General features: G+C 40.6%; 1 protein-coding gene across 2 annotated transcripts in view; it reads left to right on the plus strand.

The window, feature by feature from the left end:
* Positions 1 to 25,093, plus strand: part of MPDZ (multiple PDZ domain crumbs cell polarity complex component) — a 571,809-nt gene that overhangs the window by 332,693 nt on the left and 214,023 nt on the right. For both annotated transcript variants that reach the window (XM_030194291.1, XM_030194292.1), the window contains one exon: positions 4,222 to 4,420. In XM_030194291.1, coding sequence (XP_030050151.1) covers positions 4,222 to 4,420 — 199 coding nt within the window. The remainder of the gene's footprint in view (positions 1 to 4,221; positions 4,421 to 25,093) is intronic.

Genomic DNA, 25,093 nt, shown 5'->3' on the forward strand with positions numbered 1-25,093 from the left:
TTTGATCAACTCCTTATATGACATCTTGACTGCTAGTGATAGTACCATGAGACTTCTAGGGGTCATCGGTGTCATTTTGAACCTAGCACAGGCAGGGAAAGGAGTGAGTGAGGATTGTTCATGCCTTGAATTCTCTAGACCATTGGAGATTGGGAGAGATAGACTTAGGTGCGGATCTTCTGGGGGAGGTTCTACAGTGATGATCATGGAAGATGGTGTCTACTAGGGTGTCTTCAGAAGAGGGAGGCACTTTAGCTCGTCAGGTCCTTTAGGGTTCTGTGTGGGAGTATTTGGCCATAGGTTAGTGGCCGGATGTTCCCTGGCAGGAAGAATTGTGCCTAAACAAATTCCTAAACCAATGTTCATCATGGAAATATAATTTAACACATGTAAGAGAGCAAATAACACATCTTAGTAACTGTCCCCCTAAAGAATGTGGTAATCAACATGCTGTACCTCTAAGACGTATTATTTTAAACAGGTCTCATTTTATGCATTGAGAACCACTGTGGTTAGCAGTAAAATAATACTTTTTAACTGTAGCCCACATTGATAACTCCCCCCCCCCCCCCCCCCCCCCCTCTAGCATGCGCACACATACACACACACTTAATATATTTTTGGTTCACACATAACCATTACAGGAAAAAGACGTCTTCTTTCTGGAATTTTTAGATATATATAGGCAACCTATCAAGGTATGGTTTGAAATTTGTTTTTAATCTGACCTCTGTGGCGCCCAGTATGATAGAAAATATTTATCTGTCACATTTTCTTGTTTCTGTCTACATTACTTTGTATTTGAGGATCTTCTCTTTTTTTTCACTCGGCACTGACACCTTTATTATCAGTGCCATTCTCGTGTATTTCTTCTTTAGCACTATTCCCATTTTCCTTGCATTCAGTTGGAATGAGAATGACCCCAGGTGAACACAGCTTGTCGGGTTTACCATAATTCTAATAGGACTGTGATCCCATTGCTTTTCTCGTATAGTGATGATGTAGTGTTTACAAAAGTTCCAGTGTTTGAAATGTGTTGCCACATGCTTTTCTGTATAGAAATTTTCTCCCATCAGAACTTTACAGCCAGCTATTAGATATGAGTAACCATTTTCCACTCTTCCTTACATACATGTCAGTTTTCCCAGTTTTTTTTAATGCTTGCTGTGAGCCTTCTTGTCTGTAGCCCAGGTTTCAGTTCAACCCCTCAACCATTTATGTGTCTGGTTTGATATATGGTTCATGGAATAACGGTTTATATTTCCCATTGCTGATCTAATTTTTTGAAGAACTTTTTTTGTTCCTCTTGTTTTGCCAATTCTGTTGCTTTTTTTTACTATGCGAAGTGTTGGATTCTTAATATTACTTCTACTTTTTGGAATGCTTGCGAAATTTGATTATGGAGCCAGATTGTGGGCATTTATGTGTATTTGAGTATATTGATGCTGTTGAGTAAAAATTAAAGGCCTATTATACTAGATCTATGGATAGTCTTTTCCTGTGAGGCCTGGTTTTCCCTTGGTTTGAGGAATGTACAATCTTGGCATATACCTGGACATGTAGGAGTGAGTTTGTACATCTAATTTTTCAGGATCTTTGAGGCTAGTCTACAGTTCTAAAGCTGCATGAGAATTGAAAGCTGATTAATGGCTTATATCTTAGCCATGCTGTTAAAGTACTTCTCAATGTCAGTTTTAACCTCTTGTAAGTATGCTTTACTGATGTTCTCTAAGTGGTTTGTGCTGGAATATGGCTCTTATCTAAACTCTTAGATATTATTTCCACCTTTCTGTTCAAGTTTCTTTGTTAGTCATCAATCAGAGACATGTGGATGCTTGGAATGCCCTCCCGCGGGAGGTGGTGGAAACGAAAACGGTAACGGAATTCAAACATGCGTGGGATAAACATAAAGGAATCCTTTTCAGAAGGAATGGATCCTAAGGGGCTTAGCCGAGATTGGGTGGCAGAGCCAGTGGCGAGAGGCGGGGATGGTGCTGGGCAGACTTATACGGTCTGTGCCAGAACCGGTGGACAGGTACAAATCAAGGTAAGGTATACACAAAAAGTAGCACATGTGAGTTTATCTTGTTGGGCAGACTGGATGGACCGTGCAGGTCTTTTTCTGCCGTCATCTACTATGTTACTATGTAATGTTGCTCAGTTTTCCTTTAAGGAAGGTTACCTTAGTTTATCTATTTTTTTCAATTTGTTGTTAATATAAATCACTCAAGCCATGATGCAATAAAACAAGAAAAATGCAATTAATTATATATCAAATTGGATTTTTCAGTCTCTTAAGCCACTGCTTTCAGGATGTATGTTTGCCACTTGTCCTTGGACAAGTTGGTGCGATTCTAGGATCTGCTTTGAAAGCTATAGTAAATTTCTTCATTGTGATCAGGGTAGTAAGCAACTGTCAAACCTTTGCTTAAAAGGAGCCGCCTTGACCCCAAAGCAGTTTATAGCTCTGTCCTGTCTCATTGTTGCCAATACTGGCCAAGATGATTGAAAGGATTGCATGTCTCATTTTTGGATAGCACTGCTGTTGGACCCTTTTCGGTACAGTTTTAGTAGAGCACATTGAAACAGCACTTGTTACAGGCAGACTTTGGATAATGAGCACGTAATCTGCGGGGCTATTTTATTTTTCCTTTTTTTAAAATGTGTGTGGTTTGTTGAAATGAATGTGTGTTATTTTGCATGTTACCTTGAACTCCACCTTGGATAAAGGAGATTATAAATTGAAATAAATGAAATGAAATAACACAGAAACTTTACTTTTATCAGTATATGATGTTCTGAGGCAAGGACTGGATAAATGTAGGAGTTTCTTCTTAGTTCAGTTAGACGTCTCTGCTGCATTTGGTATTAATCATCAGATATTATTAAGTAGCTTGCAGTTGTTTGACTTATCTGGCAGTGTGCTAAAATATGTTTTGCATTGTTTCATACAAACATGACACAAGAGGTGTGGGTCAGTGGTGAGCTCTCAACTCAGAATTTAATCACTGGTGTCCCTTAGTTCTCCCCATTATCTATAATTATTTTTTAACTTACACTTAGCACCGCTGTGCTAGAAGTTGATAGCTCTGGACGTACATTATGGAATGTACACTGATGGAATTGGTTTTTCTTTTCATTCAGTGACACTCCTGAAAAAACATTGATTGAACAGCAGCAGTTTTTTACGAGTATTGCTTTCTGGCTTAAGATGAATAGCTTGGTATGGAATGGAAAAAAATTGAAATCGCGGACAGGCAGTAATCTAATTTTGAAAAACTCATACGCTGCAATACTGGCCTAAAGTGTTCAGGTGGGATCAAGGACTTTAACTTAACCAACATAATTTAAAAAAATGAATCTCAATTCATGGTCTGAATTTGAAATTTTGAATGACAGAACAGAATCAATCACTTAATTCTCCATTGCCTCAAATGCAGATTGTGAGCCCTACAGCAACAGAAAAATAGCTACTGTATCTGAATGTACACAGCTTCAATAGTTTTTAGGCTTGCAGCCAGTATATAAGAAATCAACTAAACTATGAAGTGATAGTGGAAGGGAAGATGAATCAAATTGTGAACCAAATTAATAATCTTGGCATATTGATTGAATCTGTTCTGTCATTCAAACCTCAGATTCAGACTGATTTGAGATTCATTTTCTAAATTGCTTTTTAGTAAGTTAAAGTCCTTGATTCCATCTGGGACAGCATTCCAGAGTCAAAGGTGTCTCCCTCCAGCGGGTAGACCCCTCTCCATTATTGATAAGCGGGCATGACGAGAACAGCATAGCTGTATCCTACCAAATCATTGATCAAAAATGCATGCAAAAGTTAATTACTGCCACCTTGGCTTTGTAAATAGCATGACAATGACAAATTAGAAATCATCATGCTATTTGCTTATATAGGTATGTTATCTTTTAATTTGCTTACATCCATTATAAATGATTGCTGATTGGATCCTGTGATACAGTTTTAGTAAATTATGCTATTTTTAACTCATATGGTATATGCTAAATATAGCATGGGTTTAGTATGCCCCCTATTTTGAGCAAAGAGCTATTTTTTCTGGCACTATGCTTTTGTTTGAGTTCTTTATTTTTTAACAGCATCGTCTATCAGTTGATCTTTGTGTTTATCTTTGTGAAAATTGTAAATCAAATATAAATTTCTTAGGTATTGCAGTGATATTGTACTCTTATATTTATATTTGTTAGGAATGACAGTCAGTGCCAATAAAGATGGCACAGGAATGATAGTGCGCAGCATCATCCATGGTGGTTCTATAAGTCGCGATAGGAGAATTGGTGTTGGGGATTGCATCTTGGCTATAAATGAAGAGTCCACGACCAATTTAACAAATGCCCAAGCAAGAGCCATGCTAAGAAGACATTCTCTAATTGGACCAGATATAGAGTAAGTTAAATTCAGGTACTTTTTAGGAGGGCATAGGGGACCTAAACTTACTCTTATAGAGCTCATGTGATGACATTGCTGGGATAGAATCACCTACAATTTGGAGCGGAGTTCTGATATGAGCCACAGTATTCTTTAACACTTATATATTCCTCTTATTGCATCTTTTTGGTGTAATGCGAACTCTGTATGTCACCTTCCCTTCAATAAAGATATTTAAAAAATCAGGTACTTTTAAGATGTAATTTTAAAGGCATTTCCTTTAGCCATGGAAATATCCTCTATAAAATAGCCCTCCTGATATGCTGGTAAAAGCGAGCATATAAATCTTATATGCTCACATTTTTATCTGTATTTGGGAAGGGCATTCTTTGAGTGACAGGATGGGAGCAGTGTTGATTCACTTACATAACTTTAAGTTTTTAAAAAGTATGTGCTTAAACTTTCATTAAAAAAACTAGCTCCACTGTAATTTGTGCAACTAGTTTTTCCAGGCTAATTTCAGAGTGAATTTATATTCATAAGTTTTGCTTTGAAAATTAGTGTAATATAGTGGTTCCAAAACCTGGTCCTGGAAGCACCCCAGCCACACAGGGTTTTAAGATATCCGCTATTAATATTCATGAAGAAAATGTGCATGCAGTGGAGGCAGTGCATTCAGATCTTTCTCTCATGAATATTCATGTGAATATCCTGAAAACCTAACTGGCTGGGAGGTTTGGGAACCACTGTAACATGTTTGTAGCAAAAGTTCAAAATCACCTATATCCTACAGGTTTTATTTTTGGATTAAGGTTTTGTCTTACATACTGAAAAAATTAATATGACTTGATAAAGTGATAGTATTTTTTTTCTTACAGAACTGTACATTTGATTTATTATATGATGCTCACCCTCCATCCATTAAAACATTTATTTTTAAAATTCTGTAAACCGCTTGACTGCAATTTCATTAGACTCCTGGAATCACTTATTGTAAGGACAATGCCATACATTACATGGAATGAGATTTCATTGGTTCATTCAGTTACATACATGTAGATTAATTGGAATCAGTGTGTGTGATATTTTCTGACTCTTAAAGATATGGCATATCAAAAGGTGACATATCAAAAGGTCTTGTCACGTCTCTTTACATCTTTAGACATTTTTCTTCCGCTTGTGCTTTCGCTAGCCATATTTCTCTCTTCGCTTCTTTGAGTTTAATTCGGTAATCTTTTCCGTGATCCTCTCATTGCGTTCTTTTGTATTTCTTGAACAAAGCCTCTTTTGCTCTTATTTTTTAAGCTACTTGTTTGGGTAGCTATATAGGCTTCCTGTTTCTCTTGTTTTTGTTTACTTTCCTTGCGTAAAGATCAGTTGCCATATTTATAGCAGCCTTTGGCTTTGACTACTGTTTTTCCACTTCTCCTACGCCTTCCCATGCCAACAGCTCCTCCTTCAGGTATTCCCCCATTTTATCAAAATCAGTATGTCTGAAATCCAGTACTTTGAGTTTTGTGCTTCTGCACTCTGCCTTTGCATTTTTATCAAACCATAACATGTGGTTACATAGGTGGGCATCCACCCGGATATTAGAAACACTTTCTCCATTCGTGAGCACTAGATCCAGCATTGACCCTTCCTTAGTGGGTTCCATCACCATTTGTCTGAGGAAGGCACTTTGACAAGTGTCCACAATCTCCCTACTTCTTTACGATTCTGCAGACGGGATGTTACAGTCTGCATCAGAAAAGTTGAAATTTCCCAACAGTAGCACGTCCCCTTTCATACCAATCTTGTGAATATCTTCTATCAGATCCTTGTCTAACTTCTTCGTTTGTGCCGGAAGTCTGTAGATAAACCCCCATGTGGATACAGGGTTCTGTCTTCTCTTTCCAGGACAATCCATAAAGCTTCTTCCTCTTCCCAGGTCCACCGCATTTCAGCCACTTTGATATTGTCTCTCACATACAGTGCCACTCCTCCATCTCTTCGGCTCTCTCTATCCTTCCTAAAAAGATTATAGCCCGGTATGGTCACACCATTGAACCATGTCTCTCTAATGTTTTCTTCATACTCAGGGTTTGCAAGTCTTGAACCTTTTTACTTAGACTATGAGCATTTGTGCTCATTGCTTTCCATGTGCTTAGTAAATTTAGGTGGTTTTCTATATTTAGATGACCTTTCCCTCTGCCATCAAGTTTATTCTGGAGGTGACTTTCTGAATTCCTTTGTTTCCTTTTGTCACCCCCACCCTCTAGTTTAAGTGTCTAGAAACATAATGTGAGCAAGTGCAAGGTGATGCATGTGGGAAAAAAGAACCCGAATTATAGCTACGTCATGCAAGGTTCCACGTTAGGAGTTACGGACCAAGAAAGGGATCTGGGTGTCGTCGTCGATAACACACTGAAACCTTCTGCTCAGTGTGCTGCTGCGGCTAAGAAAGCGAATAGAATGTTGGGTATTATCAGAAAAGGTATGGAAAACAGGTGTGAGGATGTTATAATGCCGTTGTATCGCTCCATGGTGCGACCGCACCTTGAGTATTGTGTTTAATTCTGGTCGCCGCATCTCAAGAAAGATATAGTAGAATTGAAAAAGGTGCAGCGAAGGGCGACTAAAATGATAGCGGGGATGGGACGACTTCCCTATGAAGAAAGACTAAGGAGGCTAGGGCTATACAGCTTGGAGAAGAGACGGCTGAGGGGAGACATGATAGAGGTATATAAAATAATGAGTGGAGTGGAACAGGTGGATGTGAAGCGTCTGTTCACGCTTTCCAAAAATACTAGGACTAGGGGGCATGCGATAAAACAAATCGGAGAAAATGTTTCTTCACCCAACGTGTAATTAAACTCTGGAATTCGTTGCCGGAGAAAGTGGTGAAGGCGGTTAGCTTAGCAGAGTTTAAAAAGGGGTTGGACGGTTTCCTAAAGGACAAGTCCATAACCCGCTACTAAACGGACTTGGAAAACTCCAAAATTCCAGGAATAACATGTATAGAATGTTTGTACGTTTGGAAAGCTTGCCAGGTGCCCTTGGCCTGGATTGGCCGCTGTCATGGACAGGATGCTGGGCTCGATGGACCCTTGGTCTTTTCCCAGTATGGCATTACTTATGTACCCTCTTAATTTGTCCCCAAGGATCCTTTTTCCTGTTACAGAAAGATGTAGCCCATCATTACAGTACAGCCTGTTATTTTTCCATGTATTACCCCTTGCTCCTATGTATCTAAAACCTTTTTCTTTATACCAAGACTTAAGCCACTTATTGAATTCCAATGTTTTACGTATCTTTCCTATCCCTTCCCCTATGTAGGAATTACTTCAGAAAAAGCTGCAGTCTGAACCAAAGAGTTCAGTCCCTCCCCAAGCTGCTGGAATGCTCTCTGTACAGTAATCTTGCTATTGTTGGCCAGGTCATTTGTCCCCAGGTGAATTACAACATCATTATTTGAAGCCTTGCTCTCGGATCACATTCAGTATTTGGTTGGTACATCTAGTGGCTGAGGATCCTGGAAGGCATTTCACTAGGTTGGAACACTTGAATTGTGTTCCTAAGTTAATGTCTCTGATAATAGAGTCTCCGAGCAGTAAAAATTTTCTGCTTTTCCCGAATCTGTCACTGTTTGAGGAATGTTGCTTGGGTTGTGTTACTTTCATTGCCTCTGGTTCCACCACAGTACTTCTTTTTTCAACATTATAATGATGCAACGCAGCAAAAGAATTAGACAGGGGCAAAGGTGGGAGAGTGAGTGCTTCTGTGTCACAGGTCTTGGGGGACCTTTTACTAAGGTGCACTGAAAAATGGGATGCGGTAGTGTAGGCATGTGTTGTGGACACGCACAGATTCATTTTTCAGCGCAACTGTAAAAATGCTTTTTTAAAATTTTGCCAGAAAATGGACATACAGCAAAATGAAAATTGACGCGCATCCATTTTGAGTCTGAGACCTTACCGCCAGCCATTGACTTAGCAGTACGGTCTCACGCGTTAACCGGGCGGTAAGGGTGGCAAAATGAAAATTGATACGCGTCCATTTTGGGTCCGAGACCTTACCGACAGCCATTGATTTAGCAGTAAGGTCTCACTTGTTAACCGGGCAGTAAGGGTCTACATGGGTCAAATACCTTTTACTGCCTGGTAGCGCTGCACGCCAGAAAATAAAAAATATTTTGTGGCGCACGTAGGGGACGCGCACCAAAAATGAAATTACCGCCTTTCGCACACATTGCACGTAGGCCCTAACGCGGCTTAGTAAAAGGACCCCTTAGTCTACCAGAGCCTACTGTGACCCATCTACTCCTCTTTTGTTTCATTTTCTGTGGCAGTAGTGGTGGTAAATTGGCCTGGAATTGAGTAATCCTGGATACTTCTTTATTTGTAACTAATTCCTTCTTGAGTTTGTTGATCTCGTTTTTCAAAGCTGATATTTGGAGACATATAGGACAAGCTCTAAGGTTCCAGATAATTTGCCTTAGAATTAAAGCACAACATGTATTGTACTGAATGTTTATGTTGATGTGATTCACAAGTGTGAAAAGGGTAAACTATGATAAGGGACAAGTATCTTCATTACATCATAATTGGTCAATTCTACTCCTTGTTCTATATAAAGGGAGTTCACCTTGGGGTGGGTGGGTGGTGAGTCAGACCCTCTTCAAGTGAAAAGATAGGTCTATTTTTTTGTTGAATGTATCACTGTATTCTATATACACAGTTCAATTTATCTATATACATGTATCACTGTATTCTTGAGAGATTCTTTCTCTTTAGATCTTTGAGATTACACACACATTTTTTGATATGTATATTGTTCCTTGAAGTTCTTTCCGGTATTATTCATCCTGTTTGCATATTAGTGATATCAGACTTACCTGTGCACAGCTATTTCACTTCTGGAACTTTGGCTTTTCTGACACGTAGTTCTCACACTTTTCTCACTTCTCATTTGTTTTTTTAGTAGTTGTTCCATATGGCCCACTACCGACCAAACAGTGTGGTTCACGAGTTCCCATAAGCTTTTCTCTCTTTTTTTCTGATTAACCAGTATAGCCCACTAATTCCCGAACCTGGTCATGGAGGCACCCCAGCCAGTCAGGTTTTCAAGATACAATGAATATTCATGAGAGATATTTGGAGGCAGTGTATGCAAATCTCTCTCATGAATATTCATTGTAGATATCCTGAAAACCTGATTGACGGGGGTGCCTCCAGGACCAGGTTTGGGAAACATTGATGCAGTCCATTAGTGCCGACAAGTTGACTGTTTAGAGCAAACAAGCCTTTCTTTATTTCTAATGCATATGAGAATTTTCTGTCTATTTTATTTATACATTAGAACTGTTGCCCTATCATATTTCTTTATTTCTGTTTTTTTGGTTTTTTTTTTTTTTTTTTAAATCTCTGCCCACTCAGACCAGTTCATCACGGCCAGTTTTGGCATACCAACCTCTAACAGGATAAGTATTGCACTAGGTTAGTACACCCTGCGTTTTATGTTCTATGCATTTTAATATTGGTCATATTTTTGTTTTCTAAGTCTTAATGTATTTGTTTATATATTTTATATCTTTTGGATTCCAATTCTCAATAACATTTATTTATATATTTTATACCTTTGGTATACTTTGGGGCTTATTTTCAAAGCAGTGCTTTGAAAACACGCCTCTTTATTTCATATAACTCAGTGTAACACCGTATGGATGTTTTTAATATTGTGTCCCTGATTTATAAACCAACATACAGTTTTATCTGTTTGAAATTTGGTTACAAATCACTAATTTATAATTTGATCAATATTCTGTATATGTATTTACTAATTTACATATCTTTCCTGACAATGTATTTGTTTCGTGTTTCTACCGAAAGATATAAACAGAATGGAGTCGGTCCAGAGGGCGGCTACGAAATTAGTAAGCAGTCTTGAATACAAAAATTATAGGGACAGGCTTATGAATCTCAACATGTATACGCTGGAAGAAAAGAGGGAGAGAGGAGACATGATAGAAACGTTTAAATATCTCAAGGGCATTTATGTACAGGAAGAGAGCCTTTTTCAAATGAAGGAGAGCTCTGGAATGAGGAGGCATACGACAAAGTTAAGAGGGAATAGGCTTAGGAGTAACCTAAGGAAGTATTATTTCACAGAAAGGGTGGTGGAGGCGTGGAATGGCCTTCCGGTGGAGGTGGTGGAGTCGAGGACTGTTCCAGAATTTAAAAAGGCATGGGATAAGCATGTGGGATCGCTTAGGAACAGGAAGAATTAGGGGTTACAGAGGATGGGCAGACTAGATAGGTCATATGGCCTTTATCTGCCATCATGTTTCTATGTTTCTATATATTTTTTTTGCATTGCTTTATCAAATTGTTATTTTTTCTAGCATATTCATCCTTCATTTATAACACACCTTGAGCATTTTTACTTTTTGTGTTTGTGTTTTTTTATTATAACTTTTCATGCTGTTATTGCATTATTCTATGTAGTTTGACATATTTGTCATTTATAGACTCCTGAGGCAGACACGTTTAGCCGAAACACAGTGCCATGTCAAGTCTTTTGCTACTTACAATAGAGTGTTCCAAAGCTTGGGTGTTCGAGGTTTGTTTTTGAAGAGCCGTCTTCTGTTTCCCACTCCATTCTTTGTGTTCCATTATGGGACTCCAGTGTTTATCCACTTCCGTGGGTTCCATGCTTGAGAGATCTACCTGTACCAGAGATGATTTTCAAGGGTGATGATGCGGAGGGACTGAAAGAAATCTTGGTGAACCTGGAAGATGTACAGAGCCAAATCGACAAATAAAAGAGTAGTAAATCACCTGGACCGGATGGTATACACCCTAGAGTTCTGAAAGAACTCAAATATGTAATTGAAGATCTGCTGTTAGTGATCTGTATCCTGTCGTCGACATCATCCATACTACCTGAAGATTTGAGGGTGGCCAGTGTAACACCTATTTTTAGAAAAGGGTCCAGGAGTGATCCGGGAAATTACACATTGATAAGCCTGATGTCAATAGTGGAAACTATTATCCTATATAATAATTCTCACCTCCAGCGTTCTAATGTGCCCGGTACCGTGGCTCCCTTGGCATTGGCTGTCGTCACTGCAGCCGCTCCTCCTCTCCCCTCCACATCACTGCCCCTGCAGGAAGACCCCGGAGGAGCGCAGCGACGTCAGAGGGGAGAGGAGGAGCGGCTGCAGAGATGACAACCAATGCCAGATGGCTGTCTATGGAGCCGTGTTTCAGGTTTAAAATCATTTTTTGGCTTTTTTCTTTTTGAACCGGCCGCTGCTGCTCAACAGGAGACGCAGCAGCAGCCAGACAACGTTAGTATTGGCGGCTGCGGGTGGCGAGGGGGTTGGCGTGCCTGAGGGGGGGGTAGGGGCTTGGGTGATGCGCTGGGGGGTAGGAGTTTGGGTGATGTACCGAGGGGGGAGGGGAGGGTCACTGGACATGGGTGGCTGGAGGGGGGGGAGGGTCGCTGGACATGGGTGGCTGCAGGGGGAGAGGAGGGTCGCTGGACATTGATGGCTGCAGGGGAGGGCAGGGAAGAGGGAGGTGGGGAGGGGGTCCTGAGACCAGATGGGTGGCTGCAGGGGAGACAGAAGGGACGCTGCAGGGGGGGCAGGGGAGAGAGGTGGGTCGCTGGACATGGGTGGCTATAGGGGGGGCAAGGGGAAAGGAGAGGAGGGTCGTTGGACATGGGTGGCTGCAGGGGGAGAGGAGGGTTGCTGGACATGGGTGGCTGCAGGGGGAGAGGAGAGTCGCTGGACATGGGTGGCTGCAGGGGGAGCAGGGGAGAGAGGAGGGCCGCTGCACATGCGTGGCTGCAGGGGCAGAGGAGGGTTGGTGGGGAGGGGGTCCTGAGACCAGATGGGTGGCTGCAGGGGGGCAGGGGAGACAGGAAGGACGCTGCAGGGGGGGGGATTACCTTGCTAGCGCCCGTTTCATTGCCTACCGAAACGGGTCTTTTATACTAGTAAAGAATAAAATCATTGAACACATAGACAAACATGGTTCAATGGGACATATTCAATATGGATTCAGCCAAAGGAAGTCTTGCCTCACCAATTTGCTTCATTTCTTTGAATGCCTGAATAAAGATGTGGATAAAGGTGTGTCTAGATTTTCGGAAAGCATTTCACAAAGTCCCTCATGAGAGATTCCTGAGAAAATTAGAGTCCAAGGGATAGGAGGCAGTGTTCTATTGTGGGTTAGGAATTGCTTGATGGATAGAAAAAAGAAGGTAGGGTTAAATGGAAAATTCTCCCATTGGAGGAGGGTGAATAGTTGTGTCCCAAGGATCTGTGCTGGGACTGTTGCTATTTAATATATTTATTAATGATCTGGAAATGGGAATGATGAGTGAGGTGATTAAATTTGCAGATGACAAAAAATGATTGAGTTGTTAGAATTCATATGGATTGTGAAAAATTGCAGGAAGACATTTGGAATTTGGAAGACTGGGCATCTAAATGGCAAATGAAATTTAATGTGGACAAACGCAAAGTGATGTGCATTGGGAAGAATAATCCAAATCATAGTTACTTAATGATAAGATCCACCTTAGGAGTCAGCACCCAAGAAAAAGATCTGGAAGTAATTGTAGGCAGTTCGCAGAAATGTTCTGCCTAGTGTGTGATGGTAGCCGAAGAAGCAAACAGGATGCTAGGAATTATTAGGAAAGGGATAGAAAATAAAACAAAGAATATTATAATGCCTCTGTATTGCTCCATGGTGCAACCACACCTTGATTATTTTGTGCAATTCTGGTCACCTTATCTTAAATATGATATAGCAGAAATAAAAAAAAGTTCAAAGAAGGGCAACCAAAATGATTAAGGGAAAGGGGGGAAAGGAAAATGGGACTTGATATACTGCCTTTCTGAGGTTTTTGCAATTACATTAAAAGTGGTTTACATATATTCGGGCACTTATTTTGTACCAGGGGCAATGGAGGGTTAAGTGACTTGCCCAGGGTCACAAGGAGCTGCAGTGGGAATTGAACTCAGTTACCCAGGATCAAAGTCCACTTCACTAACTGCTCTAACCACTAGGCTACTCCTCAACTTCTCTCATATGAGGTTAGGTCTCTTCAGTTTAGAAAAGAGACAGCTGAGGGGGTATATGATTGAAGTCTGCTAAATACTTAGAGGTGTAGAACGGGTAAACGTGAATCAATTTTTTTACTCTTTCAAAAAGTACAAAGACTAGGAGACGCTCAAGGAAATTACAGGGTGCTACTTTTAAAACAAACAGGAGGAAATATGTTTTCACTCAACAAATATTTAAACTCTGGAACTCTTTGCCAGAGGATGTGAAAAAGTTCATAGGCTGCTATTGAGATAGACAGCTTGCTCCTATTTGGGATTCTGTTAGGTACTTGTGACCTGAATTGACCATTCCTGGAAGCAGGATATTGGGCTAGATGGACCATTGGTCTAACCCATTATGGCTGTTCTTATATTCTATATGTTCATAATTCTTGGTTCAAGACCTCAGAGTATTGGCCACATTTTTCAGGAGCTCCTGTACAGAGTGGCACACACGGCACTCTTGAGCTTGTTCTGTGATTTCATAACCTTAAAAGTAACAATCTTTTACAGAAGCCCTGCAGTTTAGGGACCAAAGACTGGCTGGAAGAATGTTGAAAGGTCCTTTTTCACCTCAGAGACCACCCCTGCCCCTTCCCCAGTCCTGGTCAGGGTTTGTCCAAGACTGTGCCAGGAGCAAGGTTATTCAGGCAGCTCCCTCCTTTCCTCAGGAAGATAGTCTGAGTGAAGGGATGCAAGCTGCAGTAGGCTGTGCCTCTGCATAAAGACCCTTGGAGTTTCCTCGCTGTGTGGTGGGCACTGCTCAGAGGAACCACCTTTGTGCTTTCGGTAAGCATTAAAGTTGATGATATGCTGCAGTTAGGCCATGGAATTTGGAGCTCAACGGAGGGTTCTATGCCTGCCTGCTCGGAGGTATCTTAGCAGAATGACAGTCTGCTTTTCAGGTAGTTTCCTGCTAGGCTGTAGAGGGGCAGTCTTCCAGGGTTATCTAACATATAGTCCTAGTTTTGGTATCTGTTCAAAACTACCTCAAGCAGCTAAAAAATTGTGTTGTGGAGCTATGCTTCTTTATTGACTTTCCTTGGAGTGGTGGTTTGTAAAATCTTGTACGTACACATGCAAATATGATTACTTACATGTGTAGGTAGCACAAATGTATGAATTATGGAGGTGATTATATAACTGGCACCCACATTTGTGCATCACTTGTGCATGCGAGTATACAGAATATCTGCCGCATAAATGGCAGCAAAACCGTTTAGTGGTATTCTGTAAGGGCGCATTCAAGTGACGCGGTAAATAAATGCAATGGAAGCATTCGCATGGGCAGACCAGGACCTGCCACTTATGTACACCACTTACAAAATACTGTAAGTTATGCTCACCCTTGCTGCATTTAGGCACCCACACTTACACCAGATGTATGGCTGGTGTATCTGCAGACAACTAGATTTTAGGCGCCCTGATACCAGGTTACCCAAATATTCTATATCATCTTGGTTCCCAAATGCTGATATAGAATAGGTTCTCACTGCATGGCTTCAGGGCATCTAAAGAGAGGTGCCAACTTATAGTATTACCTCCTAAATGTATAAATGCTGGCATTACATATACAAAGGCCCAAGAGATGGCACCATTTTATTGAAAGTGCTTTTTTTTTTCCTCCTTCTGTTAAAATGGCTCTTCCAGCTGAACATATCACCAAATAACACATAAAGCGAGGTCAGAAAGACTCTGCATTCAGAGATCCTTTACAATACACTTAAATTGTGAATGTCAAATACAAAGCTATGCTTATGGGAAATAATTTTACAAATTAAAGGATTTTTTGTTCAAATTGTTCTGTGGTATATGCTTGTTTAAGTACATGGTATGTACTTATATGTGTGTCAAGTAGGCATTTCTGAGATTATAAATCGGGCAGAATGTGAGTTCATATATACTTTTACACCTGCTTCAAAGCAGATGCAAATGTGTGCACTGGCATATGTGCACTATTAAGACGTTGTGGGTTCTTAAAAAAAAAGCAAGCACATAGGTGGCTATGTTGCATTTATAAATAGGCTTAAAACAGGTGCTGTTGTGAACTTCACACATAGTCTGTTATAAGATAAGGCCCATAATGTGTGTATACTGTTTTTCTGTTTGTGGTTTTTTTTCTTTTGAAAGGTTGAGGTACTGTATTTTTTTTTTCTTGTGTATGGGAATGTGAATTTGGGTTTCATTGTGTTGTTTCTGCATGCTAAATCTATTGATTTGTTATAGATATGAATAGGTTGGAAGAAACGTTCTAGCTCTTTAGGGTGGATATACCAAAACTTGTTCTCATTTTGCTCTAGTGCAGTGGTTCCCAAATCTGGACCTGGAGGCACCCCAGCCAGTCAGGTTTTCAGGATACCCACAATGAATATTCTTGAGAGAGATTTGCATGTACTGACTCCTCTGTATCCTATGAATATTCATTCTGGATACACTGAAAACCTGACTGGCTGGGGTGCCTCCAGGACCAAGTTTGGGAACCACTGCTCTAGTGTAAAAAATGGCTTCAGATTTATCAGTTGGTGTTTGATGTAACCAATACCAGTGTAAAACTGGAGCAGTCGTTATACCAGAGCAAGACTATCCTTCATCTTCCCCTTTATTTTCACCCTTGGGTGCATATTGGGAAACCTTTCATTTCAAAAAGCAAAAAAAAGGCCTAACCATATTCATTCAGAAGAACTTGAAATAATCTCAGCAACTATTACAGGTGATAAACAATGCCTTTTCTCTTGCTTCTTTCCGTTTCCAACTCTTTTGGAATCAGATTCCACTGGGCTGAAGTGCCATGATAATTCATTCATAGCTCTCTAGAGTTTTCCACCTAATGTTCTAAACAGAAAATAGCTTAGCAGTTGCAGTGACAGTTTTTGTGTAGTGGCTAAGATTCTTCTTTCCTCTGATTCCACACCTATCCTCTGGTTGTGAAAGGAATTGAATTTTAAATCACAAATGTTCAGGTCTTAAAGGTTTCTATATCATAACAAACCCCATTGTAATTGTTTTCAGCTGTAGCAAATATTTTATCGTCCTAAATCAGTCTTACATATTAGGCATTTATTTCTTTTCATTTTCCTAGTGCAGATGCGTAAAAGAACAACTTATATTGGCTTCCAACCCATTTGTTATAGAAAGGGCTCTAATTTAATTTTGTCATATTGTCAAAGCTAGAATTGTAAGCATTAATCATAATTGTTCATTCATTCATACTTAACCATTTTGTCTCTTTTGCAGCTTGTATTGATGCTTTTAATGTGTTAAAGCGAGCCATAATCAAATCATTGTTGGAATTTGTATCTGAAATTGTGTTATCTCTTCTATGCACACATTCTATTTTGGCAGTGATTGCTGTGTGTTAATACAGACCAAGTGTGACTTGTCCATCTGTATTTTTATCTTGAAATATCAGCAGAGAGCAAAATGGAATTGCAGCAAGATAGCATTGTCATTCTTTGGTAAAATGATGCTCCCAAACCACGAAGAGTGTATTTATTTCCTAGAGAATAAGCAAAAGTGATAGCTCCCTCCCCCCAATAATTCTGTTGGTAGCCAAAACAATCAAAACCCCAAACTACCATATTTTCTGTCTTTAGTTGTTAAGGAGATACCTTTATTTACATCTAAGGTGTCACAAATCTCCTCCTGCTCAGCTGTTCTAACCTTATGACTCCAAAGAAAATCTGAGATTTAGGATTTGGATTTAGCTCACTCTTCTCAATGGTTCAGGGTGAGTTACATTCATGTACCCTAAGTGTATTCTTGCCTCCCCAGAGGTTTTACAATCTAGGTCTGATTCAATGGAGAGTTAATGACTTGCCCAAGATCACAAGGAACTGCAGTGAGATTTGACCCTTGTTTTCCTAGTTCTAAGCCTGCTGCTCCAATCATCAGGCTACTCTTGCACTGAGCAGGCATAAGGACATAAACGTTGCCCTGCTGGGTCAGACCAAAGGTTCATCTATCCCAGTATCCTGTTTCCAACAATGGCCAATCCAGATCACAAGTACTGATAGGATCCCAAAAAGAAGCAAGATTTCATGCTATTTAACACCAGGAATAAGCTGTGGCTTTCCCTAGGTCTTTTAACAATGGATTGTGGACTTTTCCTCTAGGAATTTCTCCAACCTTTTTTTTTTTTTTTTAATCCAGCTATATTAAGGGAGTCTTTTACTAAAGCTTAGCTGGAGTGCCCATTTTATTCCTATGGGCCCTGCTGCAGATAACTCAAGCTAAGCTTTAGTAAAAGACCCCCTAACTGCTTTTACCATTTGCTCTGACAATGAGTTCCTTAAAACAAATAGGGGGAAATATGTTTCCACTCAATGTGTAGTTATGTTCTGGAACTCATTGCTTGACTATACGTTGCGGAAACGTATGTTCTATTTGCTTTAAATGTGCTACTATGGAACTTCAAGGAATGTTCCTAGTCTTTGTACTTTTTGAAGGAGTAAGCAATTGATTCACCTTATGCATTTAGATCCAGTTAGGCTTTTATAGACCTCTTATCATATTTCCCTTCAAACCTCTCTTCATTCTCACTCATATAAAACATGACTATAGTACCATGAGCTCTTGAAAAATGGATGTCTGTGAAAACATGTTACTGTTTGGGTTGTGCAGACCACAAATTTTCGTTTAGTTATTTTTTTTCTGTGTTTGAGATGTTTCATTTTGTATATGATTGTTCTGCTTGGGGAGGGAGGGGGGAGGAGGCAGCAGCAGCAGCAATATTGCGTGATTATAGTGGACAATTTGCAGTGGCATGCACTATTCTCCACTAGTGAACCTATTACAAAATGCTATCACTCAGTTTGTCAGATCAGGTTTTAAATGATTTGAAACAATATGGAAAATGAATGCATATCCCTAGTTTCTGTGCCATGGTTCTTTAAGGTCTCTTCCTATATTAGGAATTGTTATATTCTAGTACCGAAAGATAAATTATTTTTTTCCAATAACTTTTTATTTGTGATTTTTCTCAAAGTATTACAAAAACATTATCAATCAAATAAAAGTTTGGCAGAGCGTTAACAGTATGAAAATAATATAACATATGCAGTGCAAATAATGAGATTAATGAAGTGGTTTACAATAATAGTTTTCTTTTTAATTAAAATAATTATGAAATTTAAATACTGCTGCCTCTTCATAGTTTCTAATGGCACAAAGATGGTTCCACCATTCATGCATATTGAAGGTAGAATTGTTTTTCCATTGATAGACAATGAGGTGGGAGGCGATAGCCAGCATCAAATCAAATAATTTCCTATGTATATCAGATATTGCCAAATCTGGAGTGGAGGATCCTAAAATAGTCGTCTTGTAATTTATAACAGCATTTATATCCACTGAAAGAATTGCAGTGGATTCTTCCCCAAATCATAGTCCAATAGTTGATTACATTAGGGACCATGTTTATTAAGACACGCTAGTGCTGCTTAGTAAACAGGGTCATGGGACAATAAAATAGAAGATGAGAGAGTGAACCTTCTTGGGAAGGGCAGGACCAGCATTTAGGTGGTTGATGACTTCTATTATATTTTGCTATTTTAGTATCCCCACCATCTTACTAAACACCATCTCTCCTACTGTCACCCCCCCCCCCACCCCAATCTGTCATATCCCCAACCTCTCTCTCTCCACTGCAACTGTCCCTGTCACCTTCAAGCATGCTGTAGTCACACCACTCCTCAAAGAAACGTCACTAGACCCTACCTGTCCTTCCAACTACTGCCCCATCTCCCTCTTACCCTTCCTCTTCAAGATACTTGAACATGCCATTCACAGCCGCTGCCTTGATTTTCTCTCCTCTCATGCCATTCTCGATCCGCTTCAATCCGGTTTTTGCCCTCTACACTCGACAGAAACGGCACTCACTAAAGTCTGTAATGACCTGTTCCTTGCCAAATCCAAAGGTCACTACTCCATCATCATCCTTCTCGACCTATCCGCCGCTTTTGACACTGTCAATCATAATTTACTCCTTGCCGCACTATCCTCATTTGGATTCCAGGGCTCTGTCCTCTCCTGGTTCTCCTCTTATCTCTCCCACCGTACCTTCAGAGTACATTCTCATGGATCTTCCTCTACCCCCATCCCGCTCTCTGTTGGAGTTCCTCGGGGATCTGTCCTTGGACCCCTTCTTTTCTCAATCTACACCTCTTCCCTGGGCTCGCTGATCTCATCTCATGGTTTCCAATATCATCTTTATGCTGACGACACCCAGCTTTATCTCTCCACACCAGACATCACTGCGGAAACCCAGGCCAAAGTATCGGCCTGCTTATCTGACATTGCTGCCTGGATGTCCACCTGAAACTGAACATGGCCAAGACCGAGCTGATTGTCTTTCCACCCAAACCCACTTCTCCTCTCCCTCCACTCTCTATTTCAGTTGATAACACCCTCATCCTCCCCATCTCATCTGCCCGCAACCTCGGAGTCATCTTTGACTCCTCCCTCTCCTTCTCTGCGCATATCCAGCAGACAGCCAAGACTTGTCGCTTCTTTCTCTATAACATCAGCAAAATTCGCCTTTTCCTTTCTGAGCACACCACCCGAACTCTCATCCACTCTTTCATTACCTCTCATTTTGACTACTGCAACCTACTCCTCACTGGCCGCCCACTTAACCATCTATCCCCCCTTCAATCTGTTCAGAACTCTGCTGCACATCTTATCTTCCGCCTAGATCTATATGCTCATATCACCCCTCTCCTCAAGTCACTTCACTGGCTTCCGATCAGGTACCACATACAGTTCAAGCTTCTCCTACTTACCTACAAATGCACGCAATCTGCAGCCCCTCATTACCTCTCTACCCTCATCTCCCCTTACGCTCCTACCCGTAACCTCCGCTCACAGGACAAATCCCTCCTCTCAGTACCCTTCTCCACCACCGCCAACTCCAGGCTCCGCCCTTTCTGCCTCGCCTCACCCTATGCTTGGAATAAACTCCCTGAGCCCATACGCCAAGCCCCCTCCCTGCCCATCTTCAAATCCTTGCTCAAAGCCCACCTCTTCAATGTCGCCTTCGGCACCTAACCATTATACTTCTATTCAGGAAATCTAGACTGCCCCAGTATATATTGACTGCACTTTTTGTTCTTTAGATTGTAAGCTCCTTTGAGCAGGGACTGTCCTCTGTGTTAAATTGTACAGCGCTGCGTAACCCTGGTAGCGCTTTAGAAATGTTAAGTAGTAGTAGATATCCAGTATGCTTTGTGCATGATGAAAAAGAACGATTGTGAAATCCCAGCAGATAAAGAGGGACATTTAATTTTAGCCCAGAACATTTGTCAGTTAAAACTCTCTGATTGTAAAGCAAATTCTTTTCCCAGTCTTTTTCCACTTTCGTACAAGGATTAAGTAAGTGTTCATTAGCTTTTTCCATATTTTGGAGGCTTTTTTTTTTTTCTGGAGCACAGCATCTGACAAAAAGAAGAGAGATCCGAGGAGGTTTGGGAAGCTGAAGTAACATTATTTTAGTAGGCAGTTTTTTTAGTTGACACCGTAATCCATATTGATGCATAAGTAAACCAAGAGGTGATTCAAGTTTTGAACCAATGAATGACTTGAGATACTACCAAATTCCATATTCCTGCCATAATGGCCAATTTAAGAAAGAATTATTAATTGTAAAGTCAGAATTATACCACAATGAGGATTCCAGAGGTGAATCATCGGCGAGTTTAATAATGTTCTTACATTCCCTTATAGTAGATACTGTCATTTTAATTATCCTTAAATGATCAGGGTATTGATACCTATCCATAGGTAGAAAAAGAGGGAGAGGGCATGGATAAGCTAAATTTGTTTCAAATGTTAACCGTTGAGGGATGTCAGGTGTCGTTATATTTTGATACCAGTAAATGACTTGGGACATTCTGAAGGCCAAATAATTGGATTTGAAATTGGGTAAATTAATACCACCATTGTACTTGTTCATTTTTAGCTTCTGTAGGGCAATTCTGGGATAGTTGGTGATTTTATTATCCAACTATACAGGCTGCTAAAAATAAAATGGTACTTACTCCAAATTAAATTTTAATTGCCTCCACATGAAAGATAAATTATTTAGACCACATATTCATCACATTGTAAAACCCAACCAACTCATGGGTTTGCATTATTGTAATTTCTCTTTAAGCATCACACTTTTAATGTGGTTATTTTAGTTCACAAATGATAAAAGAATAGTTTGCATGAGCTAATTGTTATTTTATATCTGATTGAAAGACAACTGCATTAGAATGAGTGGCTCATGTTACTGCTAGCTGGTGACCCTTACACAATTAAAAAGAAAGAGCACAAAGGGCCTTTAAAAACGGGAAGGAACACAGTTTTTTTCATTAAAATAATCCTTTAATGGTGAACTTTGATTGAAGAAAGACCCGACACGGGCCGTGTTTCGGTGCTGCCGCACCTGCGTCAGGGGTCTCCAAAAAAAATTGGCGGAACTCGCGCAACAATTTTTTTGGAGACCCCTGACGCAGGTGCGGCAGCACCGAAACACGGCCCGTGTCGGGTCTTTCCTCAATCAAAGTTCACCATTAAAGGATTATTTTAATGAAAAAAACTGTGTTCCTTCCCGTTTTTAAAGGCCCTTTGTGCTCTTTCTTTTTGTTTGGTCTTTTTGTACTTGGTTCCCTCTCTTTGTTATACTATACGACCCTTACACAATTGAAATTCTTAAGTTTGGTCCTCAAGACCCTCAGTGTGATTTTTCTTGCACATTAGCTAGTTATTTAACCACATTTGTGTAGATATTGTTCATATTCATTATGTGTATCCAAGTTTTAAAACCTCTACCTCAAGGATTTAGTAGGCTGGATTTCCTTATTTGTCAGATTGGTGCAGTGCTGGAGGCAGGAGTGAGTGGGCATCTCTCCTGCCTCTTTTAAGGTATTCCTGGGGAGCTGGGGAAGGATCAGGGGGTGCCACTAAAACATCAGGGATTTATTTGTTACATTTGTATCCCACATTTTCCCACCTATTCGCAGGCTCAGTTTGGCTTACATAGTACCGTGAAGGCAATCGCCTAGACTGGTAGAAACAAATACAGGTGATATAGTGGTTGTATAATGGTACAAGTGTTTTAGGTACATTGGTACAAGTGTTTTAGGTACAGTGGGGATCGAGGGGGGAAGGTAACATATTGTCTATTACGAGCTTTGGTTTTGCTGTGTTGCAAGATGTAGGTCTTTATGTTGGATCAGTGGGGTATGCCTTTTTGAACAGGTTGGGTTTTAGTGATTTCCTGAAGTTTAGGTGGTCATAGGTTGTTTTCACAGCTTTTGGCAATGCGTTCCATAGTTGTGTGCTTATATAGGAGAAGCTGGATGTAGGTTGCTTTGTATTTAAGTCCTTTGCAATTTGAGTAGTGGAGGTTTAGGTATGTTTGGGATAATCTGGATATGTTTCTGATTGGTAGGTCTATAAGATCCGTCATATATCCTGGGGCTTGGTCGTGGATAATTTTGTGGACCAGGGTGCAGATTTTGAAGGTAATACGTTCTTTGATTGGAAGCCAATGTAGTTTTTCTCGGAGGGGTTTGGCACTTTCGAATTGTGGTTTGGCAAATATCAGCTTGGCTGCTGTGTTTTGAGCGGTCTGGAGTTTCTTTGTGAGTTGTTCTTTGCATCCCGCATAGATTCCGTTGCAATAGTCTCCATGGCTTAGTACCATTATTAAGTTGCGAAATATTTCCCTCGGGAAGAAAGATTTTATGCGTGTAAGTTTCCACATTGAGTGGAACATTTTCTTTGTTACGGAGTTCACTTGGCTCTCAAGTGTGAGGTTGTGGTCGATTGTAACGCCAAGTATTTTCAGACTGAGATGGGGAGGGAGTGTTCTGGGGTGATTAAGGTTGTGGGTTTGTACGTATTGTGTTGAGATGAGAGGATGAGGCAGTGTGTTTTTTCAGTGTTCAATTTCAGTTGAAAAGAGTTTGCCCATGAATTCATGGTATTCAGACCGAGTTTGATTTCGTTGGTGATTTCTGTTAGGTCATGTCTGAAGGGAATATATATTGTGACATTGCGTAGATGAACGAGTTGAGGCCTTGCTTTGATAAGGACTTGGCCAGTGGGGTCATCATTATGTTGAAAAGTATTGGTGATAGCGGTGATCCTTGGAGTACTCCGCTGTCTGCTTTCCAAGGTGGTGATATGCTTAAGTTTGATTTCACTTAGTATGTTCTGGTTGTTAGGAAGCCCTCGATCCAGTTGAGTATATTTCCACCAATCCCGAAGTAGTCTAAGATTTAGATTTTTAAAGTTGGAAGAAGGGGGAGGGAGAGGGCCTGGTAGACTACTGAGAATTATTATTGGAATATGAGAGGGAGGGTGGATAGCAGATTGAGGTTGGGACCACTAGGCCACCAGAGCTTTTTGGTTTTCCTTAGAGCAGGGTGGCGCAGGATCGGTTTGGGGGTGGAGGGAAGGGACCACTAGACTACCAGGCAAAGGTTTATGCCTTGGGAGGGAGGGTTGGCTCGAGGGGCTTTTCTTAACTGTTCTATGTTGTTGCAGGTTTGAAGCTTCTCTGCATTGTTGCAGATTAGCTAATATCCTCTTGACTATGGTTTTAATATGCTGTGTGCTATCTACCACATGAGTTAATTTGAGTATTGAGCCTTTTTCTGCATCATGCTGCCCATAACAAACATGTGGACCACTTGTTAACTATGCACTTCTGCCTGCAGTTGCTCTCTGCATCACCCCCCCTTCTCTCGGTGTGGCATTTGTATCTGCAAATTCTGTGAGTACATTTGTACCTGTGGTCTCCACTGAACACAGAACTGGTTTTAGTGGTTCAAAATGCAGACATGAAAGGAGAGCTGCTTCCTCCTTTCTTCAAGTTCCTGTGGGATGCATTCCATCATACCCACCCTCCCCTTTAAAGATGTATAGGTGAGCCCATGGATAATGCATTTTACAGCCTTAATGCTACTGGGCCATAGGTATGTGCGCTTTTAAGGGGACAACCCCAACTGCACACGCCTGTTCAGAATGTTCTGTAATTCAAATGATGGTGCCCTTTTCAGGCTGGCACACTGTGTACCGGGAAATCCATACTTGTCAGAATTTTTATTTTTCCTAATTTGGATATAACTTCATCAAAAAGAGAAGAGGACAACAAAACTATCCCTTCCCGTATCGGACACCCTGAAAATTCTTGGAGTCACCATCGATCGACATCTAACACTTGAAAGTCATGTGAAAAATACAACTAAAAAGATGTTTTATTCAATGTGGAAACTAAAAAGGATAAGAACTTTCTTCCCAAGGACCATCTTTCGAAACCTGGTACAATCATTAGTGCTTAGTCACCTAGATTACTGCAACGCACTCTACGCTGGCTGTAAAGAGCAAATCATAAAGAGACTGCAAACCACCCAGAACACTGCAGCTGGACTCATATACGGAAAAACAAAATATGAAAGTGCTAAACCCCTAAGGGAAAAATTACACTGGCTTCCACTTAAAGAACGCATCGTGTTCAAGGTATGTTCTCTTGTTCATAAAATCATTCACGGAAATGCCCCAGCCTACATGTCAGATCTGGTAGACCTGCCACCCAGGAACGCTAA

Source organism: Microcaecilia unicolor, chromosome 2 (genome assembly GCF_901765095.1).
Source record: "Microcaecilia unicolor chromosome 2, aMicUni1.1, whole genome shotgun sequence".
Classification (NCBI taxonomy): Eukaryota; Metazoa; Chordata; class Amphibia; order Gymnophiona; family Siphonopidae; genus Microcaecilia; species Microcaecilia unicolor.